This window comes from Leptodactylus fuscus, chromosome 6, assembly GCF_031893055.1.
Source record: "Leptodactylus fuscus isolate aLepFus1 chromosome 6, aLepFus1.hap2, whole genome shotgun sequence".
Lineage (NCBI taxonomy): Eukaryota > Metazoa > Chordata > Amphibia > Anura > Leptodactylidae > Leptodactylus > Leptodactylus fuscus.
The window spans coordinates 71841790-71869409 of NC_134270.1; the positions used below are offsets into that span (position 1 = coordinate 71841790).

At 41.9% G+C, this 27620-nt stretch overlaps 2 protein-coding genes across 2 annotated transcripts; both read right to left on the reverse strand.

Moving 5' to 3' along the window:
• Positions 1-567: 567 nt before the first annotated feature.
• On the reverse strand, positions 568-11776 carry LOC142209567 (trans-1,2-dihydrobenzene-1,2-diol dehydrogenase-like). The gene is made up of 7 exons (XM_075278576.1): positions 11643-11776; positions 9489-9600; positions 6166-6329; positions 4591-4843; positions 3570-3694; positions 2655-2805; positions 568-1236 (listed from the first exon to the last, which is right to left on the reverse strand). The coding sequence occupies exons 1-7, from the start codon at positions 11730-11732 to the stop codon at positions 1133-1135; spliced, it is 999 nt and encodes a 332-aa protein (XP_075134677.1). The 5' UTR covers positions 11733-11776; the 3' UTR covers positions 568-1132.
• Positions 11777-22112: 10336 nt separating this feature from the next.
• Positions 22113-27371, reverse strand: LOC142209568 (trans-1,2-dihydrobenzene-1,2-diol dehydrogenase-like). The gene is made up of 7 exons (XM_075278577.1): positions 27194-27371; positions 26551-26662; positions 23766-23929; positions 23075-23327; positions 22875-22999; positions 22321-22471; positions 22113-22238 (listed from the first exon to the last, which is right to left on the reverse strand). The coding sequence occupies exons 1-7, from the start codon at positions 27281-27283 to the stop codon at positions 22129-22131; spliced, it is 1005 nt and encodes a 334-aa protein (XP_075134678.1). The 5' UTR covers positions 27284-27371; the 3' UTR covers positions 22113-22128.
• Between the last annotated feature and the right edge of the window lie 249 nt (positions 27372-27620).

The window sequence follows — 27620 nt, forward strand, 5'->3', positions numbered from 1 at the left end:
CAGTATATAGAACTGCCTGTGGGCAAAATGGTGAAAGGTCCTCTTTAAAAGGAAATTTGATAGGCTAAAAGTTTTTTTAAAAAAAAGTCCAATACCAGGTCCATGGCTGTGGAAGATGCTAGCAAGTTAGGATGGAAAATACAGGTGCTAAAGAATCATCCACTCGCACACCTACAAGCCATGAGGGGGTGGATGCCAGAACTTCAGATGCGCACACAACTTATACAGATGTGTCTAGCTGCCACCAAATGAGAGGAAGACTATTAAACATCCACTGAATCACCCGCCCATATCCACATGCCCTAGCCAAGAATGACGAGACTCTAACCCTACCCCCCAACCATTCTTTACTTAGGCAATACTAACCATGTTTTCGGTTATGCTAATAAAGCCCCTTTGTATTGTACAGAGACACTGTCATATGATACAGTGCCACAGGTTCTATGAAAGCAGGGTGGAAGAAGCAATCTAGAGACATACTCTTATCAAATCCAGATTACATACCATACAAGTCACTGCACACGTTTATACATTGGAATCGGAAACTTTGGTGGTAAACTTTATTCGCAAATTTGTTTTCATTTTTGTCCAACTAATAGATATAAAATGTTCCTAAAGCCAAAATCTTATGTCAAAGGTTGTATTAAAGGGGGCTCTGTTATTGGGAAAACTAATCACATCCTTGCATAGGCTTTAGAAAGGCTATTCCACACCTACCTTTAGTATGTAGATTGCCTCAGTGGTTTCTGAATAAGTCAGGTTTTTATTCATATGCTAATGAGCTTCCAGCCAGCACAGGAAGTTCCCAGCAGCACTCCTCTCTATTATCTCCTATGTGTGTGCAAACAGGAAGCTGAGTCAGCAGCAGCCTGTTCACCCATAGGAAATAGCAAAGAGTGCACAATGCATCGTGCACCCAGTCTAATTAGCATATGACTAAAAACCGACATTCAAAAACCATTGAGGCAATTTACATACTAAAGGTAGGTGTGGAATAGCCTTTCTAAAGGCTATGCAAGGATGTGATTAGTTAATGTTTTTTTTCCCAATGATGGAGCCTCTTTAATTGAAGAAATATTCTATATGTTTGAACATTTATTGATCCCAATAAGGCTGGTAAAGTCTTTGTCATTTATCCCTTATTCTTAGAGATACCAAGCTGAATATGGACCTCTTCTATGATACTGGCCAACAGCTCACTCTCCATTAAGCTCATTATTGGGCTTTCTTTCAATCCTGAAATATATAAAAGTATATATGCAGTATATAAGGTTAGGTAAGGTTATAGTACTCATATGAGATATCAACTGAACTGTGCATAAAAGGATCTGAATAACCTTCACACATTGTGGGACTATATTAAGGCTCAATGCACACTAAAACACTTCTCACTCAATGCCTGGCATCGCAATGCATTGTATTAATGATCACACCTCCCTGGGTTTCAAGACCTTTAGGGGCACGAAAAATAAAGTTTAAAAAAAAAAAAATCCAAACACCCAGTCTACAACAATATTTTTCCCATATGGTGAACGCCATAGCAGAAGAATCAAAAGAGCCAAACTGCCATTGTTTCACCTCATTTTAATTTAAAAAAAAAAAAAAAAAAGACATCCCCCAAAATGGTATAACTAAAAAGTACATCTGGCCCCACAAAAAAAAAAAAAGACCTCATGAGTTGGAGCAGTGGGTCTGGGCTTCTCCAACTCATCGGTGTCCAGACAGTGACAGCCATCGACTCCCTGCTCCACCACCCAGCTGGAAGGGAGGATATGACAAAATGGGGAGGGAGGGGGATATGAATCTGTAGGGACAACCTGGAGGGGGACAAAATGAGGAGCATTATACTGTGTGAGAGCCACTAAAGGGGTGTTATGCTATGTGGGGGCTATCTAGTGAGCATTGTAATTTGTGCAGGTCAGGGACTACCAATGTGTTAAAATGCGATTGTCCATTTATAGACATTTCTATAATACAGGCTTATATATAGTCTTTTAGGAGTGGTGCAGTATAGTAAGATATCTGAAAGAAAGATCACATAAAAGGGAATGTTACAACTGTGTGCAGTGCTAGTGAGTTTGACTGTTCTAAGTAGATTTCTTGCATGACCTGCAGATAAACAATGAACTACTTCTAGATCAGGGGTGCCCAATACGTCGATTGCGATCTACCGGTCGCTCGCAATGGACGTATGGGTCGATCGCAGGATGCAGTCAGGGATCCCCGATGTCTGCTTGTTCACAGTGCAGGCTGAGAGTCGACTCTCAGCCTGCGCTGTGAACAAGCACTCCGGACACTTGCAGGCCGGGCAGCAACAGCTCTGGGGGATGACGCGCTCCCCGCTCTTAGGGATGGAGGGGGCCGGAGTGCTGCTTGTTCACAGCGCAGGCTGAGAGTCATCTACGGACACTGGCAGGCGGGGCTGCCACAGCCCCAGCCTGTGAGTGTCCAGAGAGAACTCTCAGCCTGCTCTGTGAACAAGCAGACAGCGGGGATCCCTGGGCAGCCACAGAACGCCACTGTCTCCTGCTCTGACGCTCCACCTGGCCCCACCGACAAGAAGTGGGTAGTAGATCTTTGGACTTGGTCATGTTATAAAGTAGCTCACATGCTGAAAAAGTGTGAGCACCCCTGTTCTAGATGCTCCTCTTTACCTTTTAGAAGACACTGCCGCACATGTTCTGCTTCATAACTCAGGCCTGTACTGTTATTGAAGAACAGGTGTTTTGTAGTAGGAGGGAGGGTGTATTTTGTTTCCTTTCCATTAACTATAAGGGACATTGGTGACCACATATAGGAAGGTATCTGGGGAGGAATGAATGAGAATTATATTATGTATCTAAACATGTAGCCAATGCTATTCACACAAAAAAAAGTCTAAATTATTGTACATATTAAATATATCTATGAGCCACTATATCCCATAAATAAGAAGTTGTCCACTTCAGGCAACCTCTTTTTGGCACTACAGAATAAATCAATCATAGGGTGACCCCCTGCTGAGAATCCCAGTGATCAGTGGTAATCTGGGGATGAAACTGCAAGCAAATACAAGGCTTCAACAGGTAAATGAAACAATGCACAGTTCTCCTTAAATAGACAGTTTATGTAATGCTAGGCCATTCTGGACCCACTCATTAGAAGAATGATCATTTATATTTAATGGGGTTGTCAAGATTTTTTTTAATATTATTTATGACCTACCCTAAGGCTACATATTTGTTTGAATGGGACACAGCACTAGTGCAAGTGCTGTGACCCCTTCACTGTTTACATAGCATGCCATTTGTTTCTCAGTGGACATGTGATTACGGTCTAGTCCCATTCACTTCTATGGGATGAAGCTGTCATTACATCATACAGCCAGTAACTGACCGCATTCATTGTAAACTGAAGTTATCGTGGTGCTCTCTATGGCCCATTCAAACAGCTGATCAGCAGGGAGCCAGGGCGTCAGAATCTTAAAGATATCCATCTTAAGGATAGGTCAACAATTAATTTAAAAAAAAAAAAAAAAAAAACTGGAAACCCCTGTACCCTTTGTTGCCTTCTTTAGTGGTATGGCTTACCTGAATTATTCCATTGGTGCCAGAAATAACGGCTTGATTTGGCAATTCAGTCACCAGAGTGCAGGTGATAACAGCCTGACGTTTTCCAGGGTACTGCAGAATCACAGTCACAGTCTCATCTACACCTAAATATGATACAAATAGGTTAGGCTTCATTTTCATACTTCATCATTCTAATTGATATATGGAGCTGCAATGTCAAGGAACACACCTGGCAAACTTATGACTATAGGAATGGATGGAACAACGCCTTTCAGAGACTTGCATCAGCCAATTTTGACTTTTTAAACATTTTTTTCATCTCCTCTTTTGAAAGTTATCTTTTACTTTTGAGGGTTTCTTTTTTGTAGAACATATTATTAGAACACAGCTATATTTTTTTAACAACATAATTTTCAATGTCAATGGGAGGCTTTTTTTTCAGCGCTGAAATTCCACACCAAATTCCTCACCATTTTCTCCGTGTGAATGGACCCTTAGGCCGGGACCCCACGGGACGTTAACGCCGCGATTTGCCTGCAGCGGAGACGCTGTGGGAAAAATCGCGTCATTTTACAGTGGAAACAAAGGAGATGGGATTCATGTGACTCCCATGCCCACTTTGCGGAAAAAAAACGCAGCGCGGACATGCTGCATTTTGCAAAGCCGTTGCGGCTTTGCAAATCGCAGCATTTCATATCTTCGGAGACGCCGGCGGCTTTCCCGTAGATATAATGTTAAGAGAAAGTCCGCAGAGGAAAACTGACTTTCTCTTAAAAGCGCTACAGAAAGAACCACAATGCGTTCACGCAGCGGTTCTTTCCACAGCGCTTTAGCGCTTCGATTACGGCCCGTGGGGCCTTAGCCTTAGGGTTGGCGAATGCCAGAGTGAATTCCGGTGTCTTCTCTACCTCTGAAGCCCCATACTAGCCATAATACAGAGTATCAGGTTTTGCATGGAGCGTTCCTTAAGGTTTTATAATGTAAGAATTAAAATGTACTAGTTTATTCTTCTGACAAATCCCTTCTGAGACAGGCTTACCAGTGTTATGCAGAAAACCTTTGGCAGTTACAGACTCGGGTTTTTCTCCATTAAAAACCATTGATGCAAACTGTATACCATAGCAACCAATGTCCAGAATTGCTCCTCCACCAAGTTCCTTTTCCACGGCCCGTGGAACACCAAGCAAATTAGCACCAAATTCTGCCCGTACAACTTTCACTTCTCCAATAACTTTCTGGTGGAGCAAAGAACGGATCTCTTCATAGGCTGGAAAAAAGCGGCTCCAAAAAGCCTATGCAGCGAGAGAGAAAAGTAAAGCAGACTATTAACATACAGCTTTCTGCTGTCAAAAAGGACAAAATTAGCTCTTTATTGGCAAAAAAAAAAATTGCACTTTGTCAGCAGCATACAGTTAATGAGGAATTTGTGCACAAAAGTGGGTACATGGGTTATTATAAGAGGGGCTCCGGCAGATAATGGGAATGATGAGTTTGCATGCACAGACATGTTTTAGACAAATGTACTCAGCAGTCTGGGCTCCTATAGAGAAGAAAAGGGAAACCATGTGCTGGATGGGAGACAGCTGACAGTTGTAAAGAGCCATTGTGCAGCTCCTCCATCCCTCTGTACCAGGGCCCATAAGCCCTGTCTAGTTACAAACAAATGGCACGTGTTATTGTTGGTTTATTGAAAGTTATTATATTTTCTTTGCCAGTGCCTCAGTTTTTTAAATCTGCTTATTTTCAATTGATACAAATCATTTCATGGTCATGTGATATCCAGTCCATGGTCATGTGATGAGCACATAGGTGCTGCTCATTATAGTCACAGCCCAGTAATCAGCCTGGTAATGAGCTGTGCACTTGTGTGACATCACTCGACCATGGACTGATTTTATCAACTGGGAGTAAGCAGAATGATTGACAGCAAGCAGAGATCTAGCTAGCCTCACAATTGCCCAAACAGTGTTGCTGCTGCATCTTGCATTTCTTTTTCTTTTTTTTTTTTACAAGACACAGGTAGTGTGGGGACTTTTGAATTGCTCATGCATGGTTTTGGAGTCTCAGCACCGATCACCGTTAGAGCATAAGGAGTAGGGTTCAGTTTAGCGCATGCACAGATCGGCCCCATCAGCTCTGTCATGACCTGGTCACCCTCTGGTCAGGCACTAATTTACAAGATGGGTGGGGATACAATGGCTGGGGCATGGTGGACACGGAGTGTGCCACGTCAGGTTCTCACCACTCATCCACTACACTCTATTAGATGGGTGACCCTGACACACAATATAAAAGCCTTGTGAGTATTCATGTTTTGTGTGCAGATAGGAGTCAGAAGAAGTGCTTATAGTGGCAAAACGGCTGTCGCTTGAATATTAGTCACCGCTCTCTTATTACTGCTACTGTTCTCTTATTTATTGGAATATACAGTAGAATAAAGACATGATGATTTTATAAAGTTTTGGTGAGGCCCCCCTTTCTTCTTCTTCCTTCTACATAGGGGATACATGCTTATGGGAAAACATCCTAAAACAGAGAGATTGAACTATATGTCGGTGATGTATGAATGTAGTAACTAGTCATGATCATAGAGTAAATAGGGAATTAAACTTACCTCCATAAAGAATACATTGTGTTGCCTTGCAGCTGCGGTGAGCTCCTTAACTTCTGTAAGATTCATGGCCATAGGCTTTTCACACAAAACATTTTTTCCATGCTTAAAAAACAGAAGGACCAAATCCCTATGGACAGGATGTATGGCTCCAACATAGACCACATCTAAGTCAGAAAATAGTTGTATGCAAATGAAAAGCAGAAGAGAATATTATGATCATTTTATTATCTGAAAAAAAAACTTTGATGTTTTTCCTTCAGACATCATTCCATTGAAGAATGTTGTTTATATTAGAAATACGAGTGCTTTCTTTCAAAAATAAAATGTACTATCTGGTATCAACGCTCAATGAGTAACAAAAAATATAATAACACAACATTATAAATATACCAATAAAGTTTTTATTAATTAAATTATTTATATATATATATATATATATATATATATATATATATATATATATATATATATATATATACACACATATACATATATACACTCCTGTGGATCATCTACAAAAAAATTTCATGAAAGCAGAGGTCGCAGGGCAGGCCGGAAAGCATACCAACAGTCAGTGATACATATGATAAAGAATCAATCAATCAATAATAAATAAGGATGTAGTTTAAAGAGGACCTTTCATCAGATCGGGCACATGCAGTTTTATATACTGCTGGAAAGCTGACAGTGCGCTGTGCCCGGTGTAAAGCGCTATCGGTCCTAGGACCGTAGCGCTTTACAGTCAGAAGGGTGTTTCCGACAGTTAGCCAGGGACGCCCTTCTGCCCAGCAGCGCCTATCGCGCTGTACTGTGGAGCGGGGAGGAACACACACACACACACACACACACACACCCCGCTTACACAGCTCGTCCATAGACGAGTATTATCAGGAGCGGGAGGGGGGAGTTCCTACCTGCTCCACAGTACAGCGCGATAGGCGCCGCGAGGCAGAAGGACGTCCCTGGCTAAGTGTCAGAAATGCCCTTCTGACTGTAAAGCCCTACGGTACTGGGACCGATAGCGCTTTACACCGGGCACAGATCGGGAAAGCCAACAGTGCGCTGAATTCAGCGCACTGTCAGCTTTCCAGCAGTATATACTGTAAAACTGCATGTGCCCGATCTGATGAAAGGTCCTCTTTAAGTCACATCTAATATCTATACAACAGTTAATTGACCAATAGAAACATGCACATATCACTATATATATTACATATAAATCTCATATAGTGCTCAAGGTAGAAGAGCAATTAATGTCGGTTACATGTCACTATATTAAGCACATGTACTGCACAATGTTATTAGACAGTAAATACCAGTTACCTACTAGCAACACAAATGGGAAAGCACTGCGATCTCCACTTTGAGCCCCAATATACGTTTCGTACCCCACTTTGTCAGGACCGCAAGAGATATAACTGGCAGATATATGGAGGGATGCCTCACGTATAAACAGGACCTTTTCAAAGACTCATTTTCAGTCAGTCTTCATCTTCTTGGCAATGATCCGTAGAAGGGTTGAGTGGTTTTAATGACTATCTTAACAGCTTAGACTCTGATGTTAAATTCACACTGGTCCATTCTAATATATCAATACAGTTTTCGGATGTATTAGTCACCCTGAAGAGCAATAGGCTGAAAAACAGCCTGTACACTAAACCTACAGATAAAAAACTTCTTCTCATAGATTGTAAGCTCTTGCGAGCAGGGCCCTCAGTCCCATTGTGTGAAGTGACTTTCTTTGTAATGTCTCTTGTCTGTAGTTGAACCCTACAAATTGTACTGCGGAATATGTTGGCGCTATATAAATAAAATGTATTATTATTATCATCATCTTGAGCAAGTCCTAAAGTAATGATGAATTTGATACCTTACACAATTTGTGAGAGTTAAGAGGGTGGTTAGTGAGGACATGGAAATGGAGGAGGCCATGAATATTATGGCAAGAAAATTTAAAGATAGGGGTACCCTACTAAACTTATAGAGACAAATAGGAGAAAGGCCCTAATGCAGGCTAGACAATCCCTTATTAGTCAGGATGAGAAACCGAGGTATTAGAAGAGGATTCCCTTATCCCTAGATTTAATGAGAATAGTCAGTTCATTGCAGGTGGATAATATAGAACAGTGACTATGCATCTGGAGACCTAGGGCACTGACATGATGGAGACTTAAGAAGTAGCGATGTTGGTTAATGTAAGTCCGGGCCAGCAGGTAACAAGGATCCGCGACTAGGAGACAGACGCACACTGGCAGGTATATAACACACTTTACTTATGGAAAATGGGAAGGAATCAACAAAAGAAACTAAGTTACATATAACAATATGAGGATAACGCCCGCTATAAACTGGCCCTAGCTGTCCCTGAGATACTTGTACGGTACCGGGTTTTTACAGTCTCTCAGCTCTCTATGGTGCTCCCTCGATGCAGGCCTGTCCAGGAACTCAGCAGACTCTGTCTTGCTTCTGTCTTGGGTGAAGGTCTGAACCCAGTCCAAGGCACAGTCCGGCTTTAGTCTCCAGAACAATCTCCACAACACTGCCGCTTCCTCCAGTCAGTCTCTGCAGTGTTTCAGGCCTTCTACTATGGCCTACAGCAGCAATGGCCCCTCACAGGTCCTCACAGCACACACTCTGGGCCCACACCACGCTGCTCTGTGCTTCCTGCTCACGTCACTTCCTCTGGACCGCACCATTTGTGATTATTATCTCTCACAGTAGTGCAGTCCCAGGCTATATTTCTTCACACCAGTAGATGGCAGCAAAACACCACTGTTAAGACAATAGGGGCTACTACTGACTGCTACATTAATACCACAGTTTGTGTCTTTTGCCCAGGATATTGCGGACCCGCATCCAACACTGACAGTTTTCAGCTGTATGTGCATTTGCCGCAACCCCAAGGGTTTCAGAGGATCAGTCACGTGACTTAGGAGGGTATGGAACTTTTGAGGATATATTGAAAGTTACATCCTTTAGGAAAGGTATTAAAACATGACAAAAACTATAAATATAGAGGAATGGTTTCCCTTAGCATTATTACATCTTACTGTGAGCTTCGTACTCTTGTGGATAAAAATAATCCTCAAAAATTATAAGATGCAGTGAGACCCGTTTGAAATGCCAATTACTGCCCCATAAGCTGATGTACCCATAACAACATGGCAAAAAGTTTGTAGATGCAAAGTAGTTACTAAGACCAAACAATGCGCCTAAAGTTCATACTTATTGCAGTGGACAGACCAAGATTGCTGCCACTACCTAGTAATCCAAATGTCAGATTTAGCAGTCGGCAATAAATCGATCCTCCAGATTTCACTTACCAATGTTGGGGTCTTTAGCAAGTTCTTCATATGTGCCATAAGCTTTAGGAATGTCATGACTTTGGGCAAATTCTTTAGCACGGTTCAGATCTCTGGCAGCCACTGCTACTGCCTGAAAGGGTCAGAGAAAAATCATTAGCGATATGGATAGATCACTGTAATAAGGAAATGCTATTATTTGATGAGGTTTCAATCAGGCTGAGTTCACACGGAGTTTTTTGGTCAGGAATCGGCCTCAAAATCAACCTCCAAAAAAAGGAACCCATTTTTCCCCTTTCTCTAAAAGGAACCCATTGAAGTCAATGGGAGGCTTTTTTTTCAATCGCTGAAATTCCACACCAAATTCCTCACCATTTTCCTCCATGTGAATGGACCCTAACAGGGAGGAGGCGGACAGGCCTTTAATCCTTTAAGGACACAGGGTAGTTTGTACATGAATGCACAGAGACTTTAATATTTTCCTTCCCTGCCTTCCAAAATTCAGAACATTTTATTTTTCTGTCGACATAGCTATGTTAGGGCTTATTCTTTGTGTGACGAGTTGCATTTTCATTTGCCACCATATTGAGTTACGTAAGTTTATTTTATTTTTTTAACTTTTTGGGAGTCCATTTGGGGAAAAAAAAAAACACCACAATGCTATCATAATTTCTGCATTCTGTTTTTACAGCGTTAAAGGGGTGCTATCAGCAAAATCATGCTGCTAGAGCCCCACATATGCGTGAATAGCCTTTAAAAAGGCTATTCAGGCACCATAAATGTTATATTACACTACCCCCCCCGTTTTAAAATAATAACCTAAAAAAGAATGTGCTCTACTTACGTATCGTGCACGCTGGGCGGGCATTCAGGGTGTGTCTTCATCTTCATCCATGCCTCTTCTTCCTCCGGTCCCGTCCTCCTCCAGCGCTCGCGAGCGGACACTGATATAAAAAAAATAGCTTGGGCGCATGCGCAGTAGCATGCGGCTTCTACTACGGCTACTGCGCATGCTCCCAGGCTATTTTTTTTTTATCAGTGTCCGCGAGCGAGCGCCGGAGGAGGACGGGACCGGAGGACATCGGAGGAAGAAGAGGCGTGGCTGAAGAAGACGGCGCACCCTGAATGCCCACCCACAGACCGACCGTGGGCATTAACCCTTCTGGCGCCGGTGCTCGACATCACGTTGGCATGACAGCCAGGAGCCTTGTAAAGGCTCCCCGGCCTGTATGCAGTGTTTTTATTTTGCAGGCTGCTCTATGCAGCCTGCAAAAGAAATGACGATTTTTTTGCAATGCAATGCAATTGCAAAGGTCTGATCACTAATGCAATGCATTGTATTAGTGATCAGACCTTTGCAATTGCATTGCAAAAAAATCGTCATTTCTTTTGAAGGCAGGTTGCCTGTCTGTAATGTATTACAGGGGGTTAATAAATGCAAAAAAAGAAAAAAAAAATCATATATATATATATATATATATATATATATATATATATATATATATATAAAAGTATTAAAAATTCAAATCAACCCATTTCCCTAGAACACATATAAAGGTATGTAAATACTGTGAAACACATACCGTACATGTTAGGTGTCCCTGTGTCCAAAATCGCTTGCTCTACAAATCTATGAAAATATTTTTATACTGTACAGTATTTAATAAAATGTTAATTTTTATATTTAGCAATATATGTGAATTCTTCTTTGAAAAAAATAAGACACCCCCTGAAAATAAGACATGGCGCATCTTTGGGAGCAAAAATTAATATAAGACACCGTCTTATTTTCGGGGAAACAGGGTATATCTATTATAACGGCCTTACATATGCGTTGAAACAGATGATCTTGTATATGCACCTGCCATTACTACAGTACATGTATACTTCTGCTGCAGGTGATGGCTGTTAGTTATGTGTTATGTTACTGTTACAACACGTGTATATTCTTTACTAATGTTATGACATTAGGATTACCAGATTACATACTGTATGCTGTATGAGGGTGACCTATAGATTTGGGAGTGGCAGACGCAGGGTCATTGCTAGATAAAATTTCTGCCCACCTCTATGAACATTGCACTGCAGACAGATCATAACTGTGTATTGTTGGCTATAGCTTGGGTGAGTACACATTACAGTAGTCTCAGCATGGAGCTGGAGATCTGCACCCACCTGGTGATCCTGAGCTGGCAGCGTCTGCAGAGCTACCACAAAATCATTGCTTATTTTGCCTGCTGAGCAGATGCCCCATCTTGTGGCCATGGCTGACTTACTAAATCCGGGTTCTGTCACAGGAAGGTAAAATTCTGTGTCTGCATTTTATAGGACAGCCAAAGGGGAGGGTCACACGTTGTGCTGATCACTGCTGAAGCCAAATCCAGCCTGTTGTGCAATCCTTGGTTATGTAGATAATCTGTTTTCTCTTAGTCTGAGCAAGAACACAACATGTGGGGTATTTCTGCCCCTGTGTGCTGTTTAGGACAGGTGGAACTTTTTAATTAAAACTAATTAAAACTAAATACAACATGTCCACCTATAAGAGGTAGAAGAAATCTCCCCCTCCCCTGTGTTTTTTTCTGTCCTGTGTGTAGACACAAGGACGGAGGTTTCGCCTACTTCCCTTTGTTTTGTTTTTTTCTTTTTAGAAGTTTATCCCCCTCCCTTCTTTCCCTCTCTCTTCCTTCAGATAGCTGAATACTGTACTTCAGTTATCTTTGACACTCCCACCAAGCAACATACCTATATTCAGCCTTCAGGGGAGGGGGAGGGAACAATATTCAAGCCAAGTGAGGGTCTCAGCGGACAGACCCCCATCAATCAGGTATTTATCCTTTATCATTTAGGTGAATACAGTGCAGTAACATTTTGTGACTTAAAGGTGACATTTCTGACTAAACCTTCACATTTTCCGTCTCTTTGGACCGGCATCACCACTTCTTACAGCTGTGACTTGTCTTTGTAAAGTTTGCAACAAAGACATCTTTGTCTCCTCACTTCTCCAGGCACATGACCCACATTTTACTCACCTACACAAACCCCCCATCTTGCTGCTACTTCCAATTATGAAATATATAATATAGCCATCCTATAAAGAATAATACTTCCACATGCATCTTTATATTAATAATGCCCCAAGGTACCCTGTATAAATAGTGCCCCTTATTAATAATGCCCCATGTATCCCTTGTATAAATAGTGCCCCTTATCATTCTCCCAGGTGTATCCTAATTAAAAAAATTTCCAGGTTATTAATAAAAATAAAATCAGTGGGGCTGGTATACCCTGGATCCCCACTGATCAGATGTGAGAATGAACCGTGGTACCTGTGTAAGCGCCGTGACCGCTTCTCTGTTTACACAGTGTCACTCAACTCCTAGTGACCATGTAATGTAACTACAGCCTTGTCCTATACACGTATATGTGACAAGACTGGAATTATATCACACAATCACTATAGACAGACAGCGTGTGATATACAGGCACCATATCCCCTTCATACAGTTGATCAGGGGTAGGGAACGCCACTGATCTCTTATTGATATCTGTCTTAATGATGGATCATCAATAAAAATGAGCTGGAAAACCCTTTTAATAGAGCCCAATTGCCGTCTTAAAGGGGTTGTCCAGGAAAACCACTTTTCTTTAATAACAGGCCAGAGAAGGTGCTCCGGTGTCTCCCAGCACGTTCCAATCCTGCTGCTCCCATATTTTCTTCTAGCGGAAGTTCCCGCAGCACTGTGACGTCCCATGATGAACCATTAAAATACCCTCAACTTTGCTAAAAAAAAAAATAATAAAAGTTATACTCACCTACTTATGATCCCTTGATGCAGTTGCTGTCTTATCTTCTTCACACAGGATAACAGCATATAGGACATCTGCTTGTACAGCGTACATGACTAGAAATGAGCGAACAGCATTCGATCAAGTACATGTTCGATCGGATATCAGGCTGTTCGAGATGTTCGATTCGAGTCGAACACCAGGTGGCAAACTCACAAAAAATACGATTTCCCTCCCACCTTCCCTGGCACTTTTTTTGCACCAATAACTGCGCAGGGGAGGTGGGACAGGAGCTACGACAACGGAGACATCGAACAAAAATCGGAAAAAGTAATTGGCTGGCTAATTCAGGTGACCTCCAATTTATACAAACAGTGGATTTAATATCCGGTTCATATGAGACTGTGAACTATGTGACTGTGAGACAGGGATAGATGTACAGGTAGGGTTAGCTAGGGATTACCTTTATTTAGGGGGGAATGTTACTCACCCAGCTCTTTGGGGCTCTATCTGGTCGGGATCTCTGTCAGCTTGCGATATGCGGGAGCTGACTTTTTCCCATAGGAATGCATTGACCAGCGTTGATTGGCCGAATGCCATACAGAGTACAGCATTCGGCCAATCAACACTGGTTCTGCCGGAGGCTCGTCTGTGAGGAGGCGGAGTCTAAGATCGGACCAGAATGGAGACTGCTGTAGACAGATCTTAGACTCCTCCTCCTCCGGCAGAACCAGCGTTGATTGGCCGAATGCTGTACTCTGTATGGCTGGTCAATGCATTCCTATGCCGAGATGTAGAGTGCTGGCTGTGCGCTCAGCACTGCTACACCGGAGATGAAGCAGAGCTGAGTGTGAGCTGAACCCTGCTGCACACTCAGCTCTGCTGAGATGCAGCATAGCTGAGTGTGCAGCAGGGTTCAGTGCACACTCAGCTCTGCTACATCTCTGATGCAGCATAGCTGAGTGTGCAGCAGGGTTCAGCGCATCTCTGATGCAGCAGAGCTGAGCGTGCAGCAGGGTTTAGTGCATCTCTGATGCAGCAGAGCTGAGTGTGCAGCAGGGTTCAGCGGTTCTCCGGTGTAGTAGCGGTTCTACAGTGTAGCAGTGCTGGCCGTGCACTCAGTTTGGCTGCATCTCTGGAGTAGCCGAGCTGAGCTCACGGCCAGATCTGCTTCATCTCCAGTGTAGCAGTGCTGGCCGTGTGCTCAGCTCGTCTCATCTCCAGAGTAGACGAACTGAGCGCACGGCCAGCACTACTGCATCTCGGCATAGGAATGCATTGACCAGCATTGATTGGCCGAATGCCATATAGAGTACAGCATTCGGCCAATCAACGCTGGTTCTGCCGGAGGAGGCGGAGTCTAAGATCGGTCCACAGCAGTCTCCATTCTGGTCCGATCTTAGACTCCGCCTCCTCACAGATGAGCCTCCGGCAGAACCAACGTTAATTGGCTGAATGCTGTACACTGTATGGCATTTGGCCAATCAACGCTGGTTAATGCATTCCTATGGGAAAAAGTCAGCTCGCGCATATCGCAAGCTGACAGGGATCCAGACGTAATACTGTGACTTGGGCATGTTAGATGCCCCCAGACATGCTTCCCCTGCTGTCCCAGTTGCATTCCCAGTTGGGTGTTGGCATCATTTCCTGGGGTGTCATAGAGGACTTGGTGACCCTCCTGAGTCAAATAGTGGTTCCCCTAAACGAGTATTTATTCCCCATAGACTATAATGGGGTTCGATGTTCGATCAAACAGTCGAGTATTGAGCGGCTACTCGAATCGAACTTCGAACATTTCACTGTTCGCTCATCTCTGTACAGGACGTCTTGTGTCTGATGCCTTGATATCTTGTAAACCGCAGGCCTGAAGTGGCTTGTGGTTTACAAGACAGAATCACGGGATTTTTAACTAGATCAATGTCTTGCAGATGCCGATCTAGTTAACAGTGAAGTATATCTTTGGAGCCTAGGAGTAGGAGGGAAGTCTAGGCTGCTGGTGTCCTATCAGGCAAAGTTACCTGCAGAATGATATACCTGACAGGATATACGCAGAGCAGCGCCCCTCCATGCTGCCCCTTCTGATAGTGCTGCCTGGGGCGGTGTTTTGCCAACTATTTTAAGGGGTTGGGTACGGCTTTAAAGAAGACAACTCTGAATGCTTTACTAATTTTATTATATGAAGAATCAGTGAATACATAAAATATCAGTTACAAATACAAGTTATAAAGATTAATATACAAAGATTAAGATACAGAATCAACACCAAGAGCTTACATCATCATCTGCCTGGAAAAGAAAATCATCAACCGTGGTGGCGACTGGCGAAGGCAGAGAATTATCTCCATAGCTTACACTACACATCTATATACAGGTTAACGCTTCACCAGGAATTATAAGCATCATCTATCCGGCATCAGCTGGGAGAAGCAGGCCAGCGAAGATAGAGAGTTCCTGGGATCCACACTGCGCCATGGGCGTCCCCTTAGCACGCAGGTCCAGACACTTCTAACGTCACAGCAAACTTTCTCAGCTTATATCTTATTTGAAAACAAGTGCTTGCGTAACCCAGTGCTACGCAAACTAACAGATCAGCATTTGTCCAGTATAAGGCCTCCCCCCTCCGAATGGCCAGCTCTTCAGAAAAATCCTTCATCGGATGTTGAATTCTCCTGGTGCTAAGCAAACCTGCATTCCCATCAACCAGCGTTATATGGTACAACGTTCTCATAACAATATTCTGTGAGAAACATTGATAAAGAGAGCTATGCGTAAATATGCAGCGTCTGGGTGAATTCACACTACGTAAACGCCAGCTTATTCTGAACGTAAAACACGTTCAGAATCAGAGGTGTATAAAGCAGTTCCCATTCATTTCTATGGGAGCCGGCATACGAGCGCTCCCCATAGAAATGAATGGGCTGCTTTTTTCACTACGAGCACTCCCATTGAAGTGAATGGGAAGTGCCCGCGTGTACGGCTAGCTCTGCTCATGCTGAGCCGTACACGCAAGCACTCCCCATTCACTTCAATGGGAGTGCTCGTAGTGAAAAAAGCAGCCCATTCATTTCTATGGGGAGCGCTCGTATGCCGGCTCCCATAGAAATGAATGGGAACTGCTTTATACACCTCTGATTCTGAACGTGTTTTACGTTCAGAATAAGCTGGCGTTTACGTAGTGTGAATTCACCCTCTCTCACTAAACATTACCAAGTCTACAAAACTTACAGACTAACTGTTACCATCTAATATTCTTAAAGGGATACTGTCAATATGGATTCCGAATTGTCAATTAATACCTTAGCACTACAGGCGGCCACCTCATTTCACCTCATTAGAGGTGCGCCCCTGATCACATCCCATCTATTTTCTAGCAGCTATATGATCACAGAATGTAATTACATTGCATAGCTACTATAAAACAGGTCTGTGCAAAGTAAATAGCGAAGAATTGAGAGCACTCGCAAAAGCATCACAGTCCCTTCAAACAGTTGATCAGCAGGAACCAGGGGTGTTAGACCCCCACTGATCTCTTAGACTGTGAGTATCGTGCAGATAAGATATTTACCAGAGTACACAGCTCTTAGTATTATTTCCATGCTGGGCGCTGCTCACTCACCATATTCTTGATAACCCCAGTTGTGGGTACTCTCGTTGTATGGCCCATGTTAACATTCCTCCCAATCTTCCCGTATTCAGCGGGCAGAACTGGATTTCAAGTCCTGTCCCGCTGTCCCAGTTGGTGGGAGGTATGTCTTGTTAACAATTCCTGGTTGAAGCAGGAGCAGTCCGCAGAATGTGGATGAGTGAGAAATAATCCAAAAGGTAGTGGCTTAACATATCACAATGTGGGGTCTACCCACTAGGTGGATATACTGTGTGGAAGAAAGGGGGCCATATTATGTCTTGTGGTTAGTAAAGAGAATATTATACTTTGTGGGATCTAGTAAAGGGGCATTGTACAGATTGAGGGCTAAATAAAGGGATTTTTAATCTGCAAATGGGTGGTGTGTCCTACAATCCAGCAACCAAAGATCACAAGTTTGTGTATTTTTTGGATGGCTGGGGGTAGTAGAGAGGCTAGGTTCACTCCTGATGGGATTAACCAAAATCTCATTCACTTTGCTGCTACTGGAAAACGCAGCATTTTTTTCTGCCTCATTTTCAAAGCCACGTAGTGAACTACATCAAAAAATGCAGCTAAAAACATTGTGTGTGTCCCCCCCCCCCCAGCGTTTTTTACAGTTTTGTGCTGCATTTTTCTCTCAAGTTTTATTTCCCTTATTAAATCCATAGGGAAAGCGGGAATGTTTCCATAGGTAAAGTTTACATTCTGTGCTCTCTGCAGCAGAAAAAACATTGCAATTCCGCATTGTGGGGCCTTAACCTTAAATCTATAGGGAAATGCAGGTAAAATGTTTCTGCAGGTAAAATGCTGCATTTTCAAAAATATGGCTTTGTAACTCAGTTTTTTTTTCCTGTTTGAAAATCTAGATTACGCTGGGTTCACACCAGCATCCAGTCTCCGTTCTCAGGTTTCCGTCTTCTGCAGGCAGAAGATGGAAACCTGTCAGACCGTGTCCAGTCGTGAGCGCCAGTGAGCGTTTTGTGCTCTCCGTGGCTAAACCGTTTTTTTTTAAACTGGACACAAAGTCCTGCATGTACAACTTTGTGTCCGGTTTAAAAAAAAGCGCTTTCGCCGTGGAGAGGACAAAACGCTCACCGACACTCACGGCCGGACACTTTTCAAACCCATTCATTTGAATGGGTTTGAAAAATGCCTGCAGGTTTCCGTCTCCTGCCCAGTTTCGGGCAGGAAACAAAAATCTGAAAGTGGAGACCCCGGGCACAGATGTGAACGAGCCCTTAGTTAGATTCTGATTCACTTTGTAAAACACAGCATTGATTTTTTGAGCTGGGCCATTTCCTAATCTTCTTAGAGAAGCTGCACACATATATATCTGTAAATAGCAGCATCTTTGAACTCTCTTTTAAAGCTATTTTCGTGGCTCAGGACATTTTTGATATTGATGACTTATCCTCAGAATAGGCCATCAATATAGGAACCAGCAAACTAGCACTGCGGAATATGAATATGATGGTGTTATATAAGTAAGCAAATAAATAAATTATTATCATTATTATTATTAATAATAATAATAATAATAATAATAATCTTTGTTCCCAGTATAGCTGCCGAATAGAAGCATAGCTGCAGTATTATACTACTGACTATATACAGTTAACCAAGCCTTCTGTTTCCAGCTCAGTTCCCTGTGTAGGTTCTAATGCTGGAGGTTGACTGGAACAGCTTTTCTGTGTGGGGTCTGAGTGTGGGACCCCCACTGAACTGATACTGGTGACCTGAGGGTAAACCATTAGTATCAAAAATGTCCCCCAGTCCGGAAAACCTGTTTAAAGGCAGGTTTTATAAACCACAGAGAAAGCAAAAATAAAAACAGGACAATGAATGTTTTTAGTGAAAAAAAACTATTTTAATGATATATGTAATAAAGCAAGACACATCAGCAAAAGTTTACCCCAAAGAAATCTTTCTGGTATCAGGGACACCAGCCACCCAGTACCTTGTGCTGCATTTTTTTCTTGCAGAAAAGCCTTTAGCCTGGAGTCCTCCATTGCAAGGGGGAAGAGGGGTGTCCTGGTCCTGCTTTGGTCACTGGGCGGTGTCCAGGAGGAAGAGGACTACCCAGCACGCTGCATGACATTCAATCTCTCTACCCTGTTACCAATAAATTCGGAAACAAATAAAGCAACAGCACCGGGTCGGACCTCATGTTATACCGTACGGATAAGTGAGAGAGACAAGCAATGAATTACTCACTCACCTTCTGAAGTTGTCACCTACCAAAGAGCATATAAACAGGAATAAATGTTAGGATAGCGGCCATATCACCATCTCCTTGACGTCAGCACAGAAGATGAAAATGGACCAAACAGTCCTGAAACGACGGGCAGAAGGATCAACGCTAATCCAAAAAACTGTTGTTTTATGTTTTTCTTTATTGATAGAACAGGTAGACACAATACGTTTCGGGCATAACCCTTTTTCAAGTGCATAAGTTGACGGAGTGATGTACATTAGCATGGAGCCGGGTTAATACAGTGCAGGACCAAGCTGATCTAGAAGAAAAGATGACTTTGAACAACAAGGAGCAAAAGAGAAAGATCGAGCATTGTTCCAACTGATGGTGCAAGCAGCTTACTCTCAAATCCACCACTTAGAAACAAAGATGCACTTACACTGGGCCTTATAGTAGCGGGGGCCTTCTTGGGATAGCAGTACAGTCCTGCATTAGCTGTAGCACTGTTCTGGGCAGTGGGTCCGGACTGCCCCAACTGTAGTGGGTGCGGCCCAGGAGGTTACTGGGAGCACATGGTCATAGTAGTTTGTTAGTCTGACCGTGAAGCAACTGTTAGACACTGTTCTCATTAAGTGGCTGCAGTGACAGCTTCCATGTGAGGTAACAAGGAGCACCTAGTTTGTGGTGTAGCCCGGTAGTGAGGTTAACTGTCGGGTCTTGTTCACATCAGTGCGCCCTGCAGTCCAGAGCCCAGTTGGGCTCTGCAGGCTTTTGTTAATTTTTTTTTTTTTTTTTTAAATAAGCCTGCTGACCGTAACACGTAACGTGTTGGTTATAAGGATTTCTTTATTGTTCAAACACATTTCCAGTGCCCCTTTCTCAAGAGCATAAAATAACTATTCAAGCAATGTAAAACAAATAAAAGCCATATGTAAAATTTGCATAAGAATAAATACAAAGAAATTAGAATCTATATCAGATATATCTGCAGTAAAATTAAAGGGGTATTCCCACGTCGCATACTCACCAGTCTTCGTTGTTGCAAAATCTTCTGTCTTCTGGCTTTGTTGCGTCATTGGTGGGCGGGGTCACATATGCAAAGCCAAGCGGCGAGATGCCACTGGCCCTGCGTGCGCGCTCATAGACCAGTCTAGCCTTCACAATGCGAATACAGACCCGACATCCGCCTCTCTCTATTACAGGCTAGACTGGTCTATGAGCGCGCACGCAGGGCCAGCGGCATCTCGCCGCTTGGCTTATGCATATGTGAATATGTGACCCGGCATCCGCTGTAATAGAGAAGTGGATGCCGGGGAGTGTAGACACCGGCACAGATGCACAGACGCCGGCACAGATGCCAACAACATTGCTATGCTTCTGCCCTGCATGAAGCCAGCAGCGGCAGAAGCGATGCTGTTATTCCGCTCCTGCCGCTGCTAGCTTCATGCAGGGCAGAAGCATAGCGATGTTGCTGGCATCTGTGCCGGCGTCTAACCATCCCCGGCATCCGCCTCTCTATTACAGCGGAAGTGTATTGGCAGCCCCTTCCCCCCCCAAAGGGTAAACTACCCCCCCCTCTCCAGGCTCGCTCCCGTGCACTTAGCCCCTCCTCCCTCCCCCCTGAGAGCAGGCTGATACATCACTTGACTTATGACCAGATAAGTCAAGGGATGTGTCCCAAAAAATGAATAAAGTGATATCGTGGACAAACAAAGCAGTTTTGCTGAAGCAATGTATTTAGGAAAAGTCTTACATTCACATTAGCAAACAGTATAGATAGGATCCTTGTGATGGGACAACCCCTTTAAGTATACTTATTTATGCTTGCAGGAACATCAACTCTGGTAGGTCTGACAATAAACAAAAAGACAGAAGGATTTGATCGAGCCTATATCTACAGAAAATAATTGGTGCAACCGCCCAGCTGAGTTCTGGAGAAAAAACTGTGCAAGTACAGGTAAAAGAACTGAGGCTGTTTTGAAGACAATGAGTAGTCACCCCAACTATTGATGTGATTTAGATATTCCTTTATTTCATTCATTTTGCATTTTTGACAAAAATAAACTAATAACACTTATATTTTGAACCAACCTATCAGCTTTTGAATGTATTTATATGCAGCCGTTTCATGAGCCTAAAAAGCCACCATATTGGAGCTCTCTACTCCATTATACAATATGGCTATGAGATGACGGACAGCACAGACCTACCATGGATCTACCATCTTAGATTAGTAATGTTTTTTTATGGCAAGTCTTCTGTATGGGGGACACTAAGGGAATTTTATATTTCTGGGGCCACAAAAGAAGCATTAAACTGTGTGGGGGCCACTAATGATTATACTGTGTGATACACTAGTATTGTATAGGAACACAAAGGGATTGAAAAGGACCTATGGGGAAATGAGTGTTAGGAGCATAAGTGAACACAACCAAATTTGTCACAGACTGAATCTTGCATATACCCCTGTCTGTATTATGTGTTGTATGGGCAACATCCTAACGTCCAGTTTATGTAACCACCCACAAGGACACATCTATAGCCACCCTTATCTTGATTAATTACAAGCTTTGATTGTTGTTGTGACACATTCGCAACCTTTGAAGGTGGGAAGCCAATCTGTCATTCCTACCATTCCTATAATTTTTATCTGTATATTTCATGCAGAATTACGCTATGAGCCGCTCAGTGCTTGTATCTTTTGTGTTTTTCTAAGTGATTCTGCACCATAATTTGTCTGCCTGCCAGGGAGAAACAAAATTGCTTTCTCACAGATATGTAGCATAGTAAAATATTGATCAGCTCTTTTGAGAGGTATCTTTCAAAAACATACATATAGGAGACTATTTACTCCAAAGGTTGCCAGTTCTCTAATATAGTGAATGTTGTCAAATGCCCAATTAGCAACTATACTAAAATAAAATGTGTCTTCTTTTGTGTAATATTTACAGCAAATTTATTGTTAATAATAGATATTTGCAGGATAAAAGTCAATTAGATTTAAAATAATTATATTTATCTTATTTTTAAGTTACATTTTTGTAGCTATTATTCATTCAGGCTTTGTCTTGGGGAAACTTAACTCCAAGTTGTTTGCGAACCTCCTCCATTATGGTGGCAAGTAGTTCACTATCAGCCCAGGTCATTAGTGGACTTTCCTTCAGTCCTGTAACACCAGAAGAAGCCATAAGAGAAGAGTATATTTGTCTTATCAGTAGAATTTAAGGAGACACGATCATGAATTTTACCTTTAAGCAAGCACTGGCGTACATGTTCAGCTTCATAGCTTAGTCCTGTGCTGTTTGTAAAATGCATCGCTTTTGTGGAATGGGGGAGAGGATATTTGGTTTCTTTCCCATTAAAGATTACTGAAGTCGGGCACCACATGCATGAGGGAACCTAAAGAGACAGCACTGATAGTAAAGTCTGTTCCTGTATTCTTGCTGGAAACCTTAGACCCTCAAATAGCTCTTATAGGTCAAAGGGATTCCATCAGACACCACTCAATTCCATCATACAATGAAAAGAAAACATATTTTATTCACACATTGGATCTAATTCAACATCACAGTCTGATTAATGGGATAGTCTTCAACATGGAAAATTTCCAGGTTTTAGAAGAATGGGTAATGTGTTTCATTACATTTCATAAAGCTAGAATGATGATCAAGCAGAAGACATTTGACATCTTCCTAGCCTTCCATTTTATATATATAGAGGCTTTTTTGTAGTTTTAAAATCCAGAATCTTATTTTTAAAGGTGTTAAAGTATTTTTGTAGACCATAACTAAATTGGCAATACCTGTATCATGCCCGTAGAACCACAAATAGAAGCCTGGTTTGGCATTCCAACCATCATAGTGGTGGTAAGGATGGCTTGCCGTTTACCAGGGTAGTGCAGTATAATGGTTACGGTTTCATCAACTCCTAAAACACAAGAAGCAATGAGTGACACTTGCAACTTTTCTTTTTGTAATGAATTCTTGTTCTAAAAAGACATACCTGTCTCGTATAGAAAACCTTTCGCTGTTACAGATTCTGGCTTTTCACCATTAAACACCATCAGAGCAAACTGGAGGCAGTAACAACCAATGTCCATGAGAGCTCCACCACCTAGCTCCTTTTCCACTGCCCTAGGAACATGGTATTGGTTGGAGCCAAATTCAGCCCGAACAACTTTGATATCTCCTATGGCTTTCTGCGATAGCAGAGTACGGATCTCATCATATACAGGAAAAAAGCGACTCCACATTGCCTGAGAATCAATGATAAATCTTCAGTGAGCAGATTCTATTTCTCTAAAGTCCATATAACTTACTACAGACATTGGCCTATGGAATCAATCACTATTCGTGGAAAGGAGATGGGACAAACAAGCATCAAGTGCTCCTGATAAAGTCTGGTTCAGAAGTGTGCAATATCACACAGGATGCAGCACGTCACTACTGACGGGGATGGAGGTTTCGTTGGAATCAATGACCTGAGCAGCCCACACCTGCATCCCTAATTCTTCATCAGGTGCCCAAAGCTTATCCTAAGACACTTGTACAGAATACAACTACATTCCCTATTTTAGGCATTGGACATTGTTACATGCACTAAGTATTAACACAAATTCTTGTAGTTACCTCAGTCACATTAACCATGTACCTATTATCTTTACATAAAGTCATAAGAAAATAAAGGATTGTACCTCCATGAAAAAGACATTGTGTTTCCTTGCAGCTGCTATCATTTCTTTAACCTCAGATAAGTTCATGGCCAGTGGCTTTTCGCAAACGACATTTTTCTTATGCTGAAGAAACATCAACGCTACATCTCGATGCACTACATGCAGGACACCAACATAGACAATATCTGCAATATAATTATAATATTATGTTATAATAATTATAGGGACTATGCAGTCTGTGTAGAGGGTCATTTTACAGTGTAATTGTACATTAAGTCATCACTAACTTTTTAATAAACTTTGCCTGATTGAAAAGTACTTTTATGAGAAACTTTGTAAAATATCTCTTTTTTGCTCTTATCAGTCTTTTTCGCTGCCTCCATCCCTCTGCTAAACTGAATTTCACTGAATATTCTGCTATATCCACATGGAGATCGACTGCAGGTCACATGACTAATATTACGCATATCTGTTTAAGGTCCTTGGAGAGGAGTGAGCAGAAGCAGAGAGTGACAGTGGGTTGCTGGAGCTAAATATGAGTTTTCTATCGCAACCAAAGCACTTTATTCACATCAGTACAAGTCATTACTTTTCTATAAGTGTCCTTCATGATACAGGGTCAATTTCTGAACGAGAGAGAGAAATATGGGGCAGATTCTCCTCTTCTTCAAGGGGTTTTATGGGACTAAGCAGAAATGACTAAAGGCAGGAAATGCTTGTTGTACGACTGAACAAACGTAACTGAGTATCTTTATATGTATTTGGACCATTAGTACCATTCCAAATGTTTGCAGGCTCGTGCAATACCTCCTGGTTTACACTTTTGGGTTGTAGTAGTATCAGAGTTTTTCTAGGCCCCTTCCAGTGTCCGCCTACATCACCTCAGAGCATTTTATCATCCCCACACAGTACACCCTCCTCACATCCTCTTACCCTGCCCAGTACACCCTATGGTAGTCACATAGTAGTAGAGGTTGGATAAAGACACAGGTCCATCAAGTACAATCTATAACCCTACAGTGTAGGTACCGAGGAAGGAAAAAAAAAAAAAAGAGACTAATGCCAATTGCCCCATGTCAGGGGGAAAATATTGTTGGTAAAATGCTCTTTCCACCAACCATAGATGATGTCCTCTTGTCCCTGACACAGGCCTGCCAGTAAAAAGATCATTAGAAAGATCTTTGTGCTGTCCCTTCATATATTTGTACATTGTTATTAGATCTCCTGGTAGCCATCTTTTTTTATAACTTGAATAACTCCAAGTTTGGTCATCTGTCATGCATTCCAATCCACCCATTGCCCTTATTACCTTGGTCAGTGTCCAAAATTGTGCACAACAGTCTATGTGTGGTTGTGTGGACATGAGCATTTATGCCTCTTTTAATACATCCCATAATTTTATTTGCCTTGGCAGCAGCTGCCTGGCACTGGTCACTAGAAGTAAGCTTACTGTCCACCAAAATCCCCAAGTCTTTTTCAGTGTCAGTCTTACCCAGTAATTTACTAAAAAATACACATTATATTTCTTTGACCAAAAAAGTGGACAAAAATAGTAGTAAAAAATTTAAATAAAAAAAAACCCACACAATTAAAATATAACACCACATTAATCTCTCATCACAAAAAAAATCATAAAAAATAAAAACATAACACACACATTGGGTATTTCCATGTCTGTAAGGACCTGAGCAATACAACAGTAATGTGATTTTGACTGCACACTTAATGGTGTAAAAAAAAAAAAAAAATCTCAAAAAAGATGCCAAAATTGTTGTCTGTCAGCCACTGAAAAAAACATTGCAAGAAGCGATCAAAAAGGGTTACATTCACCAAAATCACTTGAATAAAAATGTCAGGTCTTCCCGTAAAAAATAAGTCCACAATAAACAATAAATTAAAGTTATGGGTCTTGATGCAAGTACCTTATTACGGTGTGGGGTTTCCTCAGCCGTACAGCTTTCTGTATGACCCTATTATAGTGATAGTGGGGTGGAATTATATCTATTTACCTACTCCCACTTCTTGTTAGGGGAGTCCTTTAAATTTATCGATCACATTCCATTTTTTGTAGTTGACGTCCATTTGTTGAGCATTTTATTATTTATTAAATTAAAAGTTACGTTTTAATATACCTTTTTTCTTACAAACCATGGATGCTGTAACCCCCTTGTGGAACCCACTGTGATTTCTGCAAGCAATATGGCAGCTGGAAGTTTACATTTCGGAATTAAGTAAGAGTAAGGGTAGCATTATGATGGGAGTTAGGTTTGACAGATAACTTGTGATTGTACTACTAGAGTTTGTCTTGAATTGCTGTAGTATTCTTCATGGGAAGGATTAATTCAGTCACGTCAATGATAATATGATTCTAATGGAAGGACACAAGAAAGAAACTTAGAAAATGCCCCCCCCCCCCCCCCAAACACCAATCTGATATTGCACATATACCTGGCATATTAAGTATTGTGTTGATCATATCTGTCAACCTCCACTCTTCTATAGTGATAGTTATGTAACATTTGTAGTTTCCATACATCATGATGTATCCAGCCATTAGTTGTTGAGTGGACCTCCCATGAGCAGCCATTGCTTTGGGATCCATTTCTACTTCTTCCCTTTCAGTCATTCTGATCTTCTAGCTGGAAATTGCAACATATAGTATTACTGCTTCCTTCTCAGTGACCATTCCTATGAAATGTCAGGTATGCTCAGTGGTTTATGTTGTATGTTCTACACACTGCCCATTCCACAAGTAGCATTGACTATCTAAGTATTGAATTATATTTCTGGCAAAGTAATCCCTCACCAATATTTGGGTCCTTGGCAAGTTCCTCATATGAGCCATACACCTTTGGTATGTTGTGGGTTTGGCCAAATTCTTTAGCACGTTTCAGATCTTTAGCTGCAACAGCCACTGCCTAAGAGCAATAAAACTGATGATTTAGTCTTAAGTTGGCCATACACATTGGATAAAAGTAACTTGACAGTGAAGGATCATTCCTCTGGTACACCAATACACATTTTAGTCCAGATTCATTTGTTCAGACTGGTTATGCATGATAAATGAGAAAAGGATAAAAAAAATCTTTGGGTGATAGACAGATCATTCATGGACTAGCTACTATGGGATGAAAATTTTGACCAACTTTTCACCAGATAACTGTTATGTATCGGCTAAAATGATCAATCATCACATTTCACATGACAGGTGATTATTATAATTGACATTGTGTGTTAGGATGGACTTTATACTAATGTGGCCCCCGCATCTTCCACCTATTTATGTCATTTCCAGATCAGAATACCCCTTTAATCATCCGAGAAAATTCTAAATATCCTAAAGCCAGTTTCATAACTTCTCCAACAATTATTCCAAATAATAAGAAAATATTAGTGTTGAATCTTCAGAAACAACAGCCACAGCTTTTGATTAGTTTTGTAGAACTTACCTGGTGATCCTTAGCTGGCAGGGTTTGCAGGGCTACCATAAAATCATTGCTTATCTTGCCTGCAGCGCAGATTCCCCATTTTGTGGCCATTGCTGTAGAAGAAGCCTAAACTCCTCACATCCAGCAAAGATTCTCTGATCTGTTTACCTGATATCCTGGGTTTATATTGATGTAAGGTGGGAGGGCCTAGTATGTTGCAAGTAACATTTTGCTGACAAGTCACTGACATAACTTAGCACAGGACCCCACTCAACCTGAACAGAATGGTGCAAGCAGAGGTCAACAGATAGATTTATATTGTTTTACTGTGTTCTTTAGATCTCAGGCGTGTACCACGTAGTGTATTAAATCACTCGTTGGCAACTATAGCATAATAAAATGCTAGTTATTTCAGGAAAGAAGTCCAAAATAAAATGATCAGTCGAAA

Bases quoted from the DNA above. Each gene is read 5' to 3' on its own strand.
- LOC142209567 (XM_075278576.1), bottom strand. From the start codon at position 11,732: ATGGCCACAAGATGGGGCATCTGCTCAGCAGGCAAAATAAGCAATGAT. The intron at 4,844-6,165 runs GTAAGTTTAATT...CTCGCTGCATAG, and splicing joins ACAATGTATTCTTTATGGAG to GCTTTTTGGAGCCGCTTTTT. The intron at 1,237-2,654 runs GTAAAGAGGAGC...TATATATTTCAG, and splicing joins GCGGCAGTGTCTTCTAAAAG to GATTGAAAGAAAGCCCAATA.
- LOC142209568 (XM_075278577.1), bottom strand. From the start codon at position 27,283: ATGGCCACAAAATGGGGAATCTGCGCTGCAGGCAAGATAAGCAATGAT. The intron at 26,663-27,193 runs GTAAGTTCTACA...TATTGCTCTTAG, and splicing joins TGCCAGCTAAGGATCACCAG to GCAGTGGCTGTTGCAGCTAA. The intron at 23,000-23,074 runs GTATGTCTTTTT...CTTGTGTTTTAG, and splicing joins AGGTTTTCTATACGAGACAG to GAGTTGATGAAACCGTAACC.